At 58.1% G+C, this 17,501-nt stretch overlaps 1 protein-coding gene across 1 annotated transcript; it reads right to left on the bottom strand.

Annotated features, from left to right (window-relative positions):
• Nucleotides 1–889: 889 nt before the first annotated feature.
• MYO1G (myosin IG) lies at nucleotides 890–16,777 on the bottom strand. The gene is made up of 22 exons (XM_043873108.1): nucleotides 16,551–16,777; nucleotides 14,876–15,084; nucleotides 14,608–14,701; nucleotides 13,643–13,808; nucleotides 13,316–13,369; nucleotides 12,592–12,687; nucleotides 12,222–12,341; nucleotides 10,869–11,093; nucleotides 10,628–10,773; nucleotides 9,817–9,931; nucleotides 9,482–9,652; nucleotides 9,213–9,283; nucleotides 7,756–7,830; nucleotides 7,438–7,570; nucleotides 6,498–6,664; nucleotides 5,882–6,089; nucleotides 4,126–4,349; nucleotides 3,405–3,549; nucleotides 2,611–2,715; nucleotides 2,293–2,406; nucleotides 1,206–1,360; nucleotides 890–1,124 (listed from the first exon to the last, which is right to left on the bottom strand). The coding sequence occupies exons 1-22, from the start codon at nucleotides 16,643–16,645 to the stop codon at nucleotides 968–970; spliced, it is 3,045 nt and encodes a 1,014-aa protein (XP_043729043.1). The 5' UTR covers nucleotides 16,646–16,777; the 3' UTR covers nucleotides 890–967.
• Nucleotides 16,778–17,501: the final 724 nt, after the last annotated feature.

Raw genomic sequence — 17,501 nt, 5'->3', positions numbered from 1 at the left:
GGAGCCAGCTTAGCCATCAGCACTGGGGAGAGACTCTGGAGTAGGCCATGTGGGGGCTTTGGGGGGCCTCAAGTCTGGGTTCCGAATCAAGCTGCTCTTCCAGGTCAGGAGCAGACAGACACAGACCTGCATGGCAGGGAGGTTACCCCACCCACCTCCAGGAGAGGAGAGGTGTGACAAGGGGAAGCCTTAGTAAGTTCTGAGCCCTTCCATGACACAGCCAGAGTCCACAGCAAACAGAGGTCAACCTCTGTCCACACCAGTGGATCACAATTAAACAAGGATTCCCCCCAAATCAGAGTGGCCCAGGAAGAGGAAGGGAGCAGCTGTGAGAGCAGAGAGGCCACCTATCGAGAGAGGAGAAGGTCTGGGGCTGGAGAAGGGCTGGAAGGGGAGGGGCTGGAGAACTGGGATGAAGGGCTGGGGGGCAGGAGGGTGGGGAGGACCCAAGGGGCTGGGGAGGGGATCTGCTGGTCAGAGCAGGTAGAGGTGTATCCACTCTAACCTTCCCTGGGTTGGCTTCCTGGAGAAGCCCGGGCACAGGGATGCCCTCCCAGACTCTGGAAGGTCCTGGCTCCCAGCATCCCAGATGTAGGGTTCTCAGGGCCTGGGATGGCCACACTCAGCACCGACACAGACAGCAGCTGGGACAGTGTGTTCTCTGCCCAAGCCCTGCCCCCAAGACAGCCCTGGGACCCTCAAGCTTCCCCAGTGGCCCAGTAGGAACAATGGGCCTACAGGAGTGGGGGAAAGAGAAAGAGACAAGGCTGTGGGGACAGTCAGAAACCCAAGAGGGGCAGCCTCAGATGTAGGGGTCAGCAGAGGACACGGGTGATATTTGCCACATTGGCGGCGGCTGGAGACTGTGTACCCATAGACACAAGCCATGCCCATCACAGACTCAGCATCCTTTATTGCACAGTGAGACTGCGATCTGTCACTGGTGTGGGCGCAGGTGGAGAACCTCTCAGCAACTCGGCCATAGGAGGGTGAAGGCACCACGGCTGCAGCGGAAATCCGGCTCTGGCTGCTCTGATCTGGGCTCCACAGAGACCAGGCGCCGGGCCCCGCGCTGGGTCAGGGGGATGCAATCGGACACACGGACCTCCAGGGCCCGTCCCTCCCTGAAGGAAGGAGGTCAGGGTCAGGATGGGCCAGGTTCCTCAGATAGGCAGCCACCGCCCTGCCCGTGCCCAGGGACTCACCCCTGGCAGTGCGCGGCCAGCACCCCCACCAGCTCCCCGATGCGGTTGTCCAGTGGCGGCTGGGAGCGGTGCAGACACACCACCAGATCATCATAGCCCCGCGCATGCAGCACCACCAGCTGGTCCCGCCCGCTGGTCACGCTCAGCCCAGTCACCTGAGGGGGGCAGGGTCTCAGGGTCAAGGGTGCGGCAGGCCCTCCACCCCAACCCTGCATTCTGGAGGGCCCAGCATCCCAGGAACACATGTCCGCCCTGGTGTCTTCCCCTGCCAGCACTCTGCTCTCTTCAGACAACCTCCTCTAGCTCCAGTCCTCCGTCCTCCCTGCAGACTCTACAGTCCTGCTGTAGAGTTGAGGTCCCCTTCCTCCCTTTCTGGTCCTGCCCATCAAGGAGAGGGTTGGGCAAGGTGCATCGCACAAGAGGACTTTTGCCGTGATGGAATATTCTAGATCTGCGAAGTCTAACATGGCACCATTGCTCACCTATAGCTTTCTAGCACCTGAATGTGCTGGTGCGACTAAGAAGCTAAACTTTCGGTTTTCTTTCCTTGTCAATTGCATTTAAATGATCACATTGGTAGTGGCCATGGTACTAGATGGTCCCTCACCTTGGGAGTTATAAAGACCTCCAGCCTCAATTTCTGCCCTGGGTTGTCCCTTGTCCTGAGGGAGTATGAGCTGTGACTCCAGGGAGTAGGTGGGCCATAGAGCTGGGCAGAGGGGTGAAGGGAAGGGACGGGGTCCCATGGGTGGAAGCCACACACTGCAGCCAGGACCATGTGGTCCAGGTAGGGAGGACCCCCAGGCAGGCTCAGGCGCAGACGTGGGGAAGTGGGGCCGTTTGGCTCTGCCCAAGAGTACAGTAGGAGGTGGGTGAGGAGGCTGAGCATGGAGTTTGAGGCCTTATACCCATGGGCAGGCTGTTCAGTGGCGGTTGAGGGGAAGCTGCCATCTTGAGCCGATGCTGAGTTCTAGATAGCTCTGGTCATCCCAGGGAGGCATGAGGGGAGGGGCCCAGCAGCAGTGCCCAGCAGGACACTGGGCCCGCTGGAGCCTGGCGAATGCCTCTGCCCTCCCACAGGGCTCACCGCATCCAGGGGCACGGCCCGCATCACCCGGTACTGCCGGCCTGGCTCCAGCTTGTAGAGGTGCCGATCTGTGAGCAACAGTGCCCGGTCCCGGCTTTTGTTGAAGCGATTCACCTGCAGGACAGGTGATTTCAGGGTCACTGCCTGGCCTGGGGGGCTCCCCAGTAGGTGTGGCTGGAGGTCTCCCCTCTGTGAAGCCATTCTCTCACTAACTGGGTTGGAGCTGAAGTTTTTGAAGTTCAAGAGTAGTTGTGAAACCTCTTAGCTGGGCCTGGCCCAGGGCTGTCATCAGCCAGCAGCCCTGAACCCACTGCTCACCTTTCGGACGTGGCTGGAGAAGAGCACGGCCCCAAAGCCGTCTTTCTCCCGAAGCGTCTTCAGTCGCTGAGCAAACAGGCCCGAGGCTGTGGGGTTGTCTGTGGCCTGGGGACAGTTGGGGGTTGCTTGGGGTGAGGTCGTGGGACCATGTGTGATTGACCGTGACTCCTGAAGAATCCGCACAGCTATCCTTGACCTCAGAAAACCTTATCAGGTCATGCACGATGACCCGGTGGGCCCAGCCACCACGCTGGGTTCCCTGAGGCCCGCCACACAGCCCTGCAGTCCTAAGGTTCTAGGCACACGTCTGAGTCCTTCACACCCACCCACCCACCTACTCAGGCCAGGCCTGGACGGACACTGAGATGTAAGGGGCTGGGCGGGAACTGGCTTCTTCATGCTACGCCATCCATTTAGGCCAACCTCACACCCCTGAGGCTTCAGTCCCTGCAGAACTGGGGTAGCGGGCCACTCACAGCGCCCGCGGTGGGCCAACGGGAGCCAGGGTGCCAGTCAGGGGGCTGTGCCTAACAAGGGGGCCTGTGCCTGAGAATGGGGGGCTGAGAACATAGGAAAGGGAGTGGGAGTAGGGTAGAGGAGGAGGCTCTCAGTAAAGCCTAGGTCAGCTTGTTCTGAGTGAAAACCCTTAAACTGTGGAGGGAAGGGGCAAGGACACGGGGACAGCCCACAGGACAGCCAGGCCCAGAGACAGGACAGCTAAGGTGGACACAGGCAAGGTCTCAGCCTGGAGCCCCTCCTTGGCAGCCAGCAGCCCCCGCAGCCCCAACACTTACGGAGGACAAGTAGTCCCGGACCCAGGCCCGCCGGCAGCCCCAGTCCTGCCGTAGCTCCTGCAGGGACGCCATGGCAGCCACCTTGGCCTTGATCTGAGCCATGTCTGAAGGGGGGATGTTCTTCACCAGCTGCCGGGCCCGCCACCTGGAGAGGGCCAGGTAGTCAGATGGACCGCTGTGAAGGCCTTAACCCTGCCCACTCCTGGTTCTGCTCCCTTTCCTGAGAACACAGGTTAATGACTTTTCCCATCCTTTACACAATAGGAGAAGGCCAAGCCCCTCAGCCTGGCACTGGCTGCCCTCTGTGTCCCAGCCTCCCTGGTCTCAATGGAAGGTGGCCTCTCCTGCTCTGAGTACACTGGTTGCCCTTCACACCTTGTCCTAAAGAACTCCTACTCAGCCTTCAAAGCCTGGCTCAGTTGCAGAGTTTCCCCCATTTCTAGCTTCAACCCACCACCCACCCTGCAGGGCCCTAGGAAGGAGATAAAGGCCTGCAAGCCCTCTGGATGTCCAGAATGGTGCTGAAGACATTAGGAATCTTCTAGCGGTTGTGAGGTATAGGCTGTCAACTGATGCTCAAAGCCCTCTGTCTTCCTGTTTATCCAATGGGACTGTGTGTCTCTTGGTTGGCTCCGTGGGGTTCAGATGACCTGGTCCAGGTGTTCAATGGGCTCTAGCTGAGCGGAAAAGACCAACAGGGGTGGTGGCGGAGAGCAAGTACCTGGAGAAGAGGGCCTGGCAGATGTCCTGGAAAGGCTGCAGCACCGTGGGCGGTGGGGGCCAGACGAGGTCACGGCCATAGTGCGGGGGCTGCCGCGCGGCCTGGAATCGCCGCTGCAGCTCTGCCAGGTGAGCACGCACCTTGTGCCTCCGGAAGCAGCGCATGATGGTGTAGATGGCCCTGAGTCGCCGGCAGCGCCTCCTAGCCAGCGTGCCCCGCCATGCCTGGGGGGGCCAGTAGGGGGTGGTGCTCCGTTAGGCCGTGCCAGGCCCCTCCTCCCTCACACGTGCTGCTGCGCTCTGCTTAGTCTCCCAGTCGAGCCCCACTCTTTGCGACCCTACGGACCGTAGCCCTCCAAGCTCCTCTGTCCATGGGGATTCTCCAGGCAAGAATACTGGAGTGGGTTGCCGTGCCCTCCTCCAGGGGATCTTCCCAACCCAGGGATTAAACCCAGGTCTCCCACATTGCAGGTGGATTCTTTACTGTCTGAGCCACCAGGGAAGCCCTTCCCTCATATGGGGAGACCCCAAATTGGAGGAGTACCCTGAGAATGTGACCATCAAACCCAGACTGGAGACCCTACAAGGTAAGCAGCCCAATGAACTCACAGATTAAAACCTGACTCGAACAGACTGAGGACATGATTGGGGACATGTGGTTACTGACTGGACAGGACACAGGAAGTCAGTAGCAACTTTCTAAATCCTATTTCTGGGATGGTGTGGTATTGTGTCATGTTCTTAAAAATAACCCCTGTGTGTTAGAGGAGATATCAGAGGTAACAAAATGCAGTGTGTCATCATTCACTGGATTCTGGGTTTTTAAAAGACATAACGGGTCATAGTGGGACCCTTTCGGAAATTTGAATACGGCCTACATGTTAGATATTCAGCTATGTAGGTTATATTTTATCAGTGTTAGTTTTCTTGAATGGGCTAATGTCGGTGTGATTATAAAGGGGAATGTCCTTGTTCTCAGGATACACGCCTGATGAAGGATTTAGGGGTCATTACTTTATGTGGCTAGGGAAAAAATACAAATATATGGGTATCTTTATGTGGATGTGGAGAGAGATAAAGACAGACAGAGATGGGGTGGTGAGCAAGAACACATAACTGTAGCCATCCAGGTGAATGGTACATTGTACGAATCTTTCCAGTTTCTATAGGTTTGAAATGTTTAAAACGTTATGAGAAACAAACAAACAAAAAAAAAACGTTATGAGGAGAGGTGGGAGAGTCCTTATTCTTTGGAAAGGCATAATGAAATGATTATAAATGAAATGATTTGATTCAAAATAACAGGAATGAAGGTGAGGTGTCTACACAAAACCACAGGGGTCATGAGGCAGGGCAGTCAGAGTGTGGGAATTTAGTACACCATTCTGCCTGATTTTCTCCAGGTTTGAAATATTTCAGGATAAATGGAAGAAAGGAAGGGACAGGGAGGAAGTAAAGAAGCCAGATTCCTGATTCTCTTGTTCTGAGCACCTGGGCCTGAGGCTGGTGGCCACAGGACAGAGGTGACCTGAACACAAATCCAAACGTTTTGCTTGTCAGTTTCAATCTCCGTTTGTCACCTGTGAGCAGGGGACTTCTCTAGTACTTGGAACAGTGTCTGTGGTCCCCTCAGTGCACGCACCCCCCCCTCCACCTCGGGTGGTGCACCCCCATCTCTCCCCTACCCCCAAGTAATGCTCAGAGCACTCTCCGGCCCCCCTCCACACCGGCCCTGGCGGGCGTTCAGCCGGCCGCACCTTCTGCAGCAGCAGCACGATGATGGGGATGAGACAGGCGCGGCTCTGCTCCAGCGTGACCAGCGTCCGGGGCGAACGGATGAAGAGCTTGCTGTGGCCAAAGGCCACGTCCCCCTGCAGACCGTGCTGCTCCAGGAGGGCGCCCACGGCCGCCTTATCGGAGCCCAGCAGGTGATTGGGCCACGTGTACTCACAGGTCATCTTGTACCTGTCGCGGCAGGACCGGGCTGTGGGCTCTGGGCCCTGGGGAGGGGCGTGGACCTAAACCCCCATCCTCCTCCCCTCTCCTCCCCCTGACCCTCTCCCCCTCCCCCCTCCTCCCTCCCACCCTTTCCCCCAAGCCACTCCCACTCCAACTCCAGCTCCCTGCCACGCCCACACCCTCAGTGCCACGCCCACATCCCTCCGTGCCACGCCCACATCAGTCCACCCTGCCCAGCCCCACCCCTTGTGTCATGCGAGGGGCCTCCAAGACTGGCAGTGTCCCTGCGCAGCAGCAGCGTGCAGGCTTCCGCACTGACGTCTGAAAAGCGCTCGTTGCTTTGGGCACCCCCTGCCGGCTGATGGAACTTCTCAAGGACCAGTCCCCCGCCACGGGAGAAGGGGCCGTCTGTACCTGAGCAGGAATCGAGGATAGGGCTGGCGCGAAGCGAAGCCTGCCCTGCGGACCCTCACGTTCTCCAGCAGCCCCAGGTATGCGACCTGGTGGCGACAGTGGCCCTCGTCCAGCTTCCCAGCCACCTTGTCCTCATTGGGCTTGATGCAGCGGACGTAGAAGGGCTCCTGTGGGGACAAAGGACGCTCGGAGAGGCCAGTGTCACAGCCCTACAGTTACCGGACAGGGGCAGCGAGGAGCTCAGGCCTGTCTCTGTCCCTCCCACGCTGCCATCCATAGAACAGAGGCTCTCTCAGGGGGACGGGGAGGCCAGGGGGCCAAGAGCAGGCAGAAGGGCAAGGCCAGCCAGGAGGAGAGTGGGGATGAGGGTATGGTGGGCAGAATGGGACCTGGGAGCTCCAGTGCTGGGTGTGGGCAGGGTGCTGGCCCACATTCAGGTTCTGACAGTGCAGCAGAGCCCCTCAGCCCTTCCTCTTGCCTTCCCAGAGGCCCTGCAGAGTCTCTGGACATTCCACTGTTAGGCTGGCCCTAGCATCCTCCCGCTGCCCTCTCTGACTTTGAGCCCCAATCTCTGCAAGATGTGAGTGCCACTTTCTCGTCTTGGTGGCTCCAGCTTCCAGAAAGCTAATCCTGACTCCAGGCATGACCAGAGCTGGGCCAACTCAAGTTCTGGGTGAGGTCTCCCCTGGCCCATCCCTGAGAAGCAATGGGGCCGGGGGAAGGCTACAAGCATCTTGTGTTTACTCAAGCCTTGGCTCAGCCCAGGGCATCTTAACCTGAGCAGTGGCAGGTCCCTTCCTGCTGGAGGAGGTATGGCTCACAGCAGACAGGAAAGGAACACCTCCTCATGATGCACGGATGCAGTGGGGGACCCAACGTGACATCCAGGCACAGACAGAAGGATCTGGAAGGATCCAGACTCAAGGTGGGGGGGATGTACCTTGGAGGCCAGGTTTTCCACCAGGGCCACCATGGAGTTCTTGAAGAGTGTGCCGGCCGTCAGGGGGCGCTTGGTCACCTCTGTGATGTCCTGCTGCCCATCTGGCCACATGGCCCGCAGGGTGGGATCCGTGCTGTGGACACAGGCCGCATGCCCAGATGCCCTCCAGGAGGATAGCCCCCACCCCAGCTCGTCCACGTGTAAAATTCATGACCTTGGGCTGTGAGGGTCAGACGGAGTGTCTGAAGGCCCTTCCAGCCAGAGTGCCTGGCCTTCACCGTCTGGCGCCCACACCCGTGCCCAGAGAGCCCCCCTCACCTGTTGTATAGCAGCCGCTTGAAGTCCTGAAAGAGGAAGTCTCTGTTCTTATCAATGAAGCCCTCCACAGAGTACCTGGGGGAGGGCCGGGGGAGGGCCAGTGAGGAGACCAGGGGCTTCTGACCCCCCTAGCCTGCCCCTCCCCCTCCCTCCACCTGGTCAGCCTCCCTTCCTTTCTCCTCATGTGCTCCTCTTCCTTCCCCTCTCCTGCCTGCTTTCCCTCTCGTCATATAAGACCTCTTCCCTCAGGAGTTTCTCTCTTGAAAGATGAGTTGCATTATGCCCACGGAGACAAATGTCACATCACTGAATCCTAGCTTTAGCACATACATGCTGTGTGACCTGGGACAAGTGACTTAAACTCTCTGTGCCTCAGTAGACATCACACCCTCAGAACAGTGCCTACTGAGTTTCCATAAATAAATGTCAGCGATTGCAGTTACAACCAGGAACTCCTGAGTCATTGGTCTGTTTGGCTCCTTGGCCTGGAGAACCTCAGATTCATCATTCTAGCCTTTGCTAGAAAGCTCAGTGCCAAAATCTTGGCTTCATTTGCAGTTCCTAGAAAGTCTCAGGGCCATAGGATCTGACTTCTGGCAGCTTTGTCTTTTCGATTCTATTTCTTCTCCTCATGAAGGATACGTGGGACACTTGTGCCTCTCTCTGTGAGTTACCTCAGATCCAATTCCGGGTGAGGTGTGTGACAGGGGAATTAATAATAATCATGGTCACTTCTGGAAGACACTAGGGACTTTGGTGCTCAGTGTGTGGCCTGAGGACTGGCCATGTCCACCTGGCCTGGGAGCTCATTAGAAACACATCATCTGGCCTCTCTGCTCCTCCTCGCTGACAAAGGGTGACAAGAAATGGCCCCAGGGCTTCCCTGATGGCTCAGTGATAAAGAATCTGCCTGCCAATGCAGGGGACATCGGTTTAGTCCCTGGTCTGGGAAGATCCCACACGCCGCAGAGCAACTAAATCTGTGCTGCACAACTGTTGAGCCTGGGAGCCGCAGCTACTGAAGCCTGTGAGCCCTAGAGCCTGTGCTCTGCAACAAGAGAAGCCACCACAATGAGAAGCCCACGCACTGAAACTAGAGAGTATCCCCCGCTCTCTGCAACTAGAGAAACGTCCACCAAGCAATGAAAATCCAGCACAGCCAATAAATAAAGAAATAAATAATTTTTTTTAAAATAAAAGAACTGGCACTGGGCTCAGAACAGAGGTCCCACCCTAGCTGCACCTCGGAATCTCCAGCCCCTCTACCAGAAATTGGCTTTTTCTTTTTTAAAGCTGCCCAGAAGATTCTAGGATGCAGCCAGGGCTAAGAATCACTATCTTAAAAGCCCCACTTGACACTTCTCATTTGTGAATCTGGTGAAGAGCATATTTCCAGTGTCTTAAAAAGGGGAGGGGCGGTGGGGGGGAAAACCAGATGCCCAGTGGGGGGCCCTTACGTGACATCCCCTGCATAGTGCTTGATCCGGAAGTCTCGGCCAAACTCCATGGTCTTGTCTGTGGGGCAGAGCTATGGATGGGGACAGCCAAGGTCAAGACCTAGAAGGTGTGGGGGGGATCTGGGGGAGAAGGGGGAGACATCCCTGCAGAGGAGGCTGAGCCACCACCAAGACCCCCCGCCCACCCAAGACAGGCAGTGTGGCACTGTGGGCCGCCTGCCAGTGCCAGGACCAGCTGGAGGGGCACAGGGTGGGGGCCGCAGGGGCACCTGGCGGCTGGTATAGTGGGGGTGGTGGCGGTGGTGTGTGTCCAGCGTCTGCAGGAAGATCCGGTCGGTGATGGGGCCCGCGGTGCTGCAGGCCTCATCCAGCACGGCCAGGATGCCGCGGTGGGGCCGCTCCACCAGGTCCACGATGGTGGCGTTGTTGAAGTACTCCACCTGCGGCAGGCAAGCAGGGCAGCTCCCGAGCCCCGTCCGCCAGCCTCCTGCCCGTGTTCCTGCCCGGTGTCCACATCTCGCAGCCCTCCTCCGCACACCCGCCGGCCCAGCACCACCGCCCCCGACCCCGGGACCCGCGGGTGCAGGGAGGGCCGGGCACCCACGGTCTGCCAGGCGATGCCCTCCCGCTCGTATTCCTCCTGCTCCTGCTTCAGGATGAGCTGGATGAAGAGCTGCTGCAGCTTCTCATTACAGTAATTGATGCAGAACTGCTCAAAGCTGGGGGAGGGGTGGGTGGAAGGGCCGTTCAGAGTCACGCCTCGACCACCCACTCTAAGGCTCTGGCTCGGTGGAGAGTGAGTGCAACCAATAGCAGCTGTGCTGTGCTGTGCTTAGTCGCTCAGTCCTGTCTGACTCTTTGTGACCCCGTGGACTGTAGCCTGCCAGGCTCCTCTGTCCATGGTATTCTCCAGGCAAGAATATTGGAGTGGGTTGCTATGCTCTCCTCCAGGGGATATTCCCAACCTAGGGATCAAACCCAGGTCTTCCACATTGGAGGAGGATTCTTTACCATCTGAGCCACCAGGGAAGCCCAGTGAATAACAGGGTTCCCCCCAAATAGATGCCCTGAAGATTGCCTGAGGGGTCTGGAACCAGGCACCCCAAGTGGCCTCCCAGTAGGGGTGCATCTCCCACTCTGGGCTGCTCTTTTACCTGGTTGCTACCCCCCAGCCCACCCAGCACACACACCCTGAAGTGGATTGGGGAGTCCTGTGAGGGGAAGTAAGCCAAGGTCTTGCCATCCCAGGCACCAGTGGGTGGTGGCACAGCTGAAGCAGGCTTGAAGACATGAGCCTAGGGGCCAAGGACCAACCATGATGGACACTGGGCATCCTGTTCCTCTGCCCGAGCTCCCCAGGACTAACAGTTGTGGTGAGGGGTCAGAGTGTGGGATGTGGTGGCGTGGCTACCCACCTATTGACAGGGAACACCTCAAAGCCATAGATGTCCAGCACACCGATGACCGTGTCCTTGCCGTCACGCCGTGGGTCCCGGTCCCGGGGTTCCATGACACGATTGATCCGGTCCACCACCCACTCAAATAGTCGCTGGTACACTGCCTGGGGAGAGGCAAAGAGCCAGCTGCTTCTGATTGCCTCTGGCCTTGTCTTCTCCAGGAAGGCCTCCGGGGTTCCCCACCCACCCCCTAGAATACCTTGGCACAGGCATCCCGGGCATAGCTGGCCTCGGCCGCAGTGTGGCCCTTCTCAATGACCTCCCTGCCTCCGGAGGCCACAGTGCGAGCTAGTAGGCAGCGCAGCACTAGCTCCCGGGGTGTGGCCGTCAGCTCAGCCACGTGGTCCACCAGCACTTCCTCAGTCACCGCCAGGCGCCCCTGCTCCAGGCTGTCCTCCTCCAGCTCCACGAACTCAATGTTTCCCTGGTGATGGTAAACCATCAAGAGTCAGGCTCTGTGTCTCAGAGGAGCCTGTACACTCATGTCCAGGGAAGGGAAGGCAGGGGCATGGGGAGCGGCTCCTGGAGCACACCCGAGCCTTCCCCAAGGCTTCCCACTGGAAATGTCATGTGAGTGGTCCCACCGTGTCCTCCTGTAGCTGGTTATGTGCTGCCCATATCTCATGTTTCCTCAGAGAGAGCAGAGGCTCAGAGTCACTGAGTAACCTGCCCAAAGTCACTCAACTCTTAGGTGACAGAAGCAAGAGCCAGGTCTGCATGTTTGTTGTCGGTCGCTAAGTTGTGTCTGACTCTTTGCAACGCCATGGACTGCAGCATGCCAGGCTTCCCTGTCCTTCTCCATCTCCCAGAGTTTACTCAAACTCATGTCCATTGAGTCGATGATGCCATCCAACTATCTCATCCTCTATTGTCCCCTTCTCCTCCTGCCCTCAGTCTTTGCCAGCATCAGGATCTTTTCCAACGAGTTGGCTCTTTGCATCAAGTGGCCAAAGTATTGGAGCTTCAGCTTCAACATTAGTGCTTCCAATGAAAATTCAGAGTTGATTTCCTTTAGGATTGATTGGTTTGATCTCCTTGCAGTCCAAGGCACTCTCAAGACCAGCAGTTCAGTTTGAAAGCATCAGTTTTTTTGGTGCTTAGCCTTCTTTATGGTTCAACTTTCACATCTGTATGTGGCTACTGGAAAAACTATAGCTTTGACTAGATAGACCTTTGTCGCAAAGTGGTATCTCTGCTTTTTAATATGCTGTCTAGGTTTGTCATAGCTTTTCTTTCAAGGAGCAAGCATCTTTTAATTTCATGGCTGTAGTCACTGTCTGCAGTAATTTTGGAGCTCAAGAAAATAAAAATCTGCCACTGTTTCCATTTTATTGAGCCCAAACTGCCCTTACCTGCTAAGTACAGGCTAATCTACCAGACATGGACCAGGCATATTATGGGAACCCATAATCGAAACAATCTGGGTTTCAGCAGAGGGTGGAGTGGGCCAGTTACGCCACTGGGTTGCTAGAGGTCAGTCTTCCCCTGCAGGGGAGGTGCCCAGTCAGGCACCACATGGGTAAATGGCCACAGTGCCCACAGGCAGGCTCACCAGGTGCAGTATAGCGGCCAGGATCCGGTGCACAGAGGCCACCTCCTCAGGACTGAAGCCGATCACCTGCATGGCCTCCGTCACCGCCTGGTGGTGGCTCTTCTCGTCGATGTCCAGGACCTGGGGGAGAAAGGGCTCAGCACACCACTGCCACGCTGAACCTCAACTCCTCTGCCCCAGTGCACTTGCTCGCCATTGCACCCCTTCCCCACGCTGAGCCCTGATTCCTCCAACTGAAAGCCTGCAGAATCAGGCCCCACCAGTCCCGCTGAGCCATTCACACCACCCTGGGCCCAGCTGAAGCCACTGTTCACCAGCCCCAGAGTCCTGGGACTGGGAGTGAGAGCCTGGGCTCCCTGCCCCCACTCACATTGAGCCCCGCCCCTTGGCGGGTGAAATTATACAGTGCAGGGTTTCTCTGCAGGTGCAGTTCTTGCAGCTCCTTGTCCTCACAGCCCCGTAGCACCTGGAGGACCCAGACATCCCTCTGTTAGGCTCCTGAGCTCCAAAAGACTCCCCCCGCATACACCCTACCTGGAAACAGATGGCGCCCTTCAACCACTGCTGACCCAACGAATGCATGACATGAGTCAGCATGGTGATGGTGTGGACAGTGCCTGAGCCCAGGGAGAACCCACTTCTAGGTCAGACATGTAGATCCTGAACAAGTCTGATGAGAACCCACTCGATGTGGTGTAGACACCACTAGAATCCAGGGAGATCCCATTTTGGTGTCAGACACTGTGTAGAAACTGCCTGTGTCCTGGGAGGACCTACTTCAGTGATCAGACATCTGTAGGTATGGCCAGTGTCTAGGCACCCACTTTGTTGAGTCAGAAATGATGTAGATACCACCTCCAAGTCCAAGGAGATCCCACCTCAGTGGGTCAGACATGGTGTTAACATCACCTGAGTTCTCAGTGGGTCTCACCCAGTGTAGACACTACCAGTGCCCAGAAACCACCTCAGTGTCAGACACAGTGTAGACACTGCCCTGCCCAGGTCCAGGGAGACCCCACGTCAGGGTCAGATGAGGTACACACACTGCCATATCCAGAGAATTCCCAGCCCAGTAGGGGTGGGGGATGGCTCACCTGGTAGAAAGCGTGGAAGTTCCTTTCACCTACGTGCTGCTTAAGGACCCGAGACTGTGGAGAAAGGAACAGCTGGACTCATGCCTGGGACTGGCCCCATCCCAGGGACCTGTCCCAGAGCCCCCAGGACAGGGCAGGTAGGGGGTGGTGGTGGACCTGGCTATGGAGGAGCCCTGCCCTGTGAACCTGAGACATCAGAGAAGGTATGTTCCTGCCTCCAGGGCGCCAGGGCTGGGAGACTCAGCAGGGTGGGACAGCTCTGCCGGGTCCCCCTGAGGGAGGCCAGTGTGCAGCCCACCTGCCTGGGGTCTTGGTAGCAGGGCCCACCTTCTCCAGCAGGTAGCTGTGGATGTGTCCCCCCACGGGGTCTCCTTTGAAGTCAAAGTTGATGTCCATGTACTTGCCAAAGCGGCTAGAGTTGTGATTGCGGTTGGTGCGAGCATTGCCGAAGGCCTCCAGCACGCATGTGGACTTGAGCAGCACGTCCTTGACCCTGTGTGGGGTGGATAGGTGGAGGGGCCAGGACTATAACATGAAGACCTTGCACTCGGGACTGTGTCCCCGTCCAGGATCACTGCCTGAGGCTTCCCAATCACAGGAGGAGAGGGAGTCTGAGGGCCTGGTCTCACCCTGCGCTGCCCCTTGCAGGTGCTTGACTCTGAGATGCTGGGAAAGGCACCTGCCAGGCACTCACGCTGGGTCTCCTGTAAAGCCTTGAGCCTTGAAAGGCGTTGGCCCTGCCTTCCCAGACCAAAGCTGTAGCCCGGTGAGGAGCTGGATCTGGACACTTGGCGCTGCCAGGCACGTGTGCTTGGGAATTTCCATTGCTGTTGCCACCCCACTCCTACCCCGAACCCCACCTTACCCCACCTTAACAGGAAGAGGCAGGGCTCTCACACAGGAAGCTGCTCCCACAGATCCCTGTTGGTGAGCTGCTGGCAGGTAGATGGGTCCTGGTTTCTGGGTTTCTGGCCCAGCCCTGACACTGGCCTGGCATCCAGGGCTTTTCTTATGGGCAGCCAACCTCTCTGCTTCCGTTGGGTCCCCGTGAGGGGCCAGTACCTGTCTGTTGGCCCTCTACACCTCCTCCCTTTCCCGTCCCTAGGGGAAGGGCACCCCCATGCTGGGCCTCGCCTCTCCTAGGGTAGAGAGGTCCTAGATGAGGGTCACTTGGAGTCTTACTGACAGCCTCTGAACTTGGCCTCAGCTGGGCTCCACTGTGTTTCTTGTCCTCCATCAGGCACAAGACACAGGCCAGCTCTTCCCTACCACCCCCGCCTCACTGCCCTCACCTCTCCACCTCGGCCCTCTGGCTTGGGTTGGTAACGGCTGCGATGTATTGCATGATGTGCTTACTGGCTTCTGTCTTCCCTGCCCCACTCTCTCCTGCCAACAACAGATGGACAGTCAGAATTTTTGGCTGCTCCCCCTTAGCCAGCAACCTGTGCCCACCCGTACTCCCAGGCACTCCAACTACCACACCATCATTGACAAATGAAAACACTGGGACCCAGGAAGGCTGTGAGCCTGCACCTGGGCCCCCGAATGCTAGGCAGGTACCTGAAATAACAATGCAGGTGTCCCTGGACCGCCGCTTCATCGCCCTGTAGGCGGCATTGGCCACAGCGTACAGGTGGGGTGGCCTCTCATAGAGCTCGCGGCCCTGGTACCTGGCGATGGCTTCCGGCCCGTACAGGGGCAGCTCCTGGTAGGGGTTCACAGACACCAGCACCTCACCGATGTATGTGTAGATGCGGCCTTTCTCGAACCTGGCACAGGCAGGGCAGGGCCTCAGTGTTCAGGGCCAAGGGGACACACACCTAGGTCCCGGGGCATTGGGCCAAGGTGGGAAGCCTTGGGGCCCTGGCCCACCCCAGGACTGAGGGCAGAGAAGCGCGTGGCGGGGAAGTGGTGGGGTTGACTTGAGTCTGCCGGTGCCGTCTTGCTGGGAGCCCCACCCACACACAAGGTAGTGTTGGGATCTAAGCTGCTCTCCATGGGGTGGAGTCACAGGAATCCTGACTCTCTGTTTTATCAAGGGACTGATTTGCCCAAGGCCACACTGGGCCAGGCAGAACCGGCAGCTTAGGCGATGGGGTTGAGCTTGGGGAGGGGATGGGGGTGGGAGGAGGAGGGAGGGAGTTGTTTCCGTCTCAAGACCTGGGCGGGGACGGAGTAGCAGAAGCAGGACCCGCCCAGCCCCACCCAGGCGGCAGGGACTGGGAGGCCCTGGGTGGGTGCCTGGGGCAGCAGTGCCGCCAGCCTCCCCCTGCACTTCCTCAGACCTCTCGACCCTTGACGTGAACCGAGTCACCCACGAGGGTGCCTGTGTCTCCTGACCCTTCTGCCCTGGGAGGAGCCCTAGCCCGCCTGCTCCCCGTGGTGTCTGGGACCCGCCCTGCCCCTGACTGCCGGTCCCGGGTTCCCCTTCCTCCACTGCTTCGGACACAGGAGTTCTCCGGCTTGGCTCCTTGCACACCCAGGACCTGCTGGAGACAGACTCTCCATCTGCAAGCTCTGCGGCCCTGGGTTCAGGGTCCCAGTGTTAATATGGTGATGGTAGTACCTATCTCAGAAGCTGGTTTGTAATCTGCTTAGTTCTGTGCCTCATACAACAGAGAAGCTCATTTCCGGTCTGACTCTCCATCCCACAGCCCTGGCCTTGACTCAGGGCTGGTGGTGTCTGACTTCAGCCATCTGGGCTCAGAGGGACCTGTCCCTAGGCTCTGCACAGGGGGTTACCATCAGCTCCTCGTGGCTGTCCAGGGATGAAGCCAGCTCCTGCTGCCATCCCTCGTCACCACCAGCTCCTCCCTGCCCTCTGCCGTCCGGCAAATAGGGCCCCGTGTCACCTCTGCCAGCCACACCCTGAAGCACCCCACATGTCCCCTTGAGAGTGTCATCTCAGTTTGCCCACCTGCACCCCAGGGAGCTACCTGACCACTTCCCTTTGAGCCCCCAGGGCTCAGCACAGCCTCACCAGGAAGATGCAGTGGCCACTCAGCCCAGACGCCTGGCACCTGCCTGCCCCTGCCAAGAGGAAGGCTCAGGAGATACCTGGGCTGTGTGGGGGGCGCGGGCCTGGGGAGCTTGCTCTAGCATTGGCTGACTGTCCTGGTCCTGAGGGGACAGTCCTCCCAGCCCCGCATCTCCCTGCGGTCACCCAGATGGTGGGCTGATGGAGACCAGTTGGGGATGGGGACGGGGAGAAGGGGAGCCCATGCCCTGGGTCTACCTGAGTTTCAGATTCTCCATGAAGTCTTCCATGGTCACCTGGTCCAAAAGCACAAAGTCGGGCTTGCCGCACTCAGGGCCTTCATCGTCCTCCATCCTGCCGGCGCGAGAAGCACCCAGGCCAGGTTGCCCCAACCTTCCTGTGCAGAGCGGCTGAGGGGAGGGGTGCTCTCGCACAGGCCCAGCCCTCCCTGCCCGCAGCCTCCCCGCCTGCCGCCCCAGCAGTGTGGTGAAGTAGGAAGTGGGTTCTTCTGGCTCCGGGAAGGGGTTGCCCTCCCCACTTGCTGTCCCCTCCCAAGGGGCTCTGACCCCTGCTTCCTGGTTCCCTCCCCTCCGGGCGTGCCTAACGGTTGAGGTTGAGGCGGTCAAGGAAACTCCGACCCTCTGTGATCTCACCCTCACCCCAAGCAGAGGAGCCTCTGCAGTCCCCGGCCCTGCTGGTCACTTGTGGGACCCTGAGGAGAGATTTCTTGATGTGGTCCTGGCTACAAAACTCTTGTGTGTCTGTCAACTCGGACCTCAACTCTAGATGGATTTTAGGGTAGGCACATTGTACCTTGAGAAAAAGCCAAAGAATGCTGTGATACCCAGGCCTTCAGGGCAGAAACCTAGGCAGTAATCCTTCAACTTGTTTGAGACCACACCAGGATAAATGACAAATGACAAATGACAAAGCCAGCTTCACGACATACCCCGCCACGACCAGGGGCCTGATGTTTTGGGTTCATCATGCTGATACTCAGTCTTCCAGGCTTCTGGATGCTTCCTGGGAGGGTCCTGTGTCCTTGAGGCCCACCTGCCTGTCCCTCTAGTAGTAAGGACAGGAACTGCTCCAGGCCCCCCGTCCCACCTCGGTCCTCACCTCACAGAGGTGTGGCCTCACTTTGCTCTATAGACCACGCAGCACCTTTAGAAGTGGCCAGACTGGCCAGCTCAGATTTTGACCACATGG

The sequence above is a fragment of the Cervus elaphus genome, chromosome 18 (genome assembly GCF_910594005.1).
Source record: "Cervus elaphus chromosome 18, mCerEla1.1, whole genome shotgun sequence".
Classification (NCBI taxonomy): domain Eukaryota; kingdom Metazoa; phylum Chordata; class Mammalia; order Artiodactyla; family Cervidae; genus Cervus; species Cervus elaphus.
This window is presented reverse-complemented; position numbering and strand designations above follow the sequence as displayed.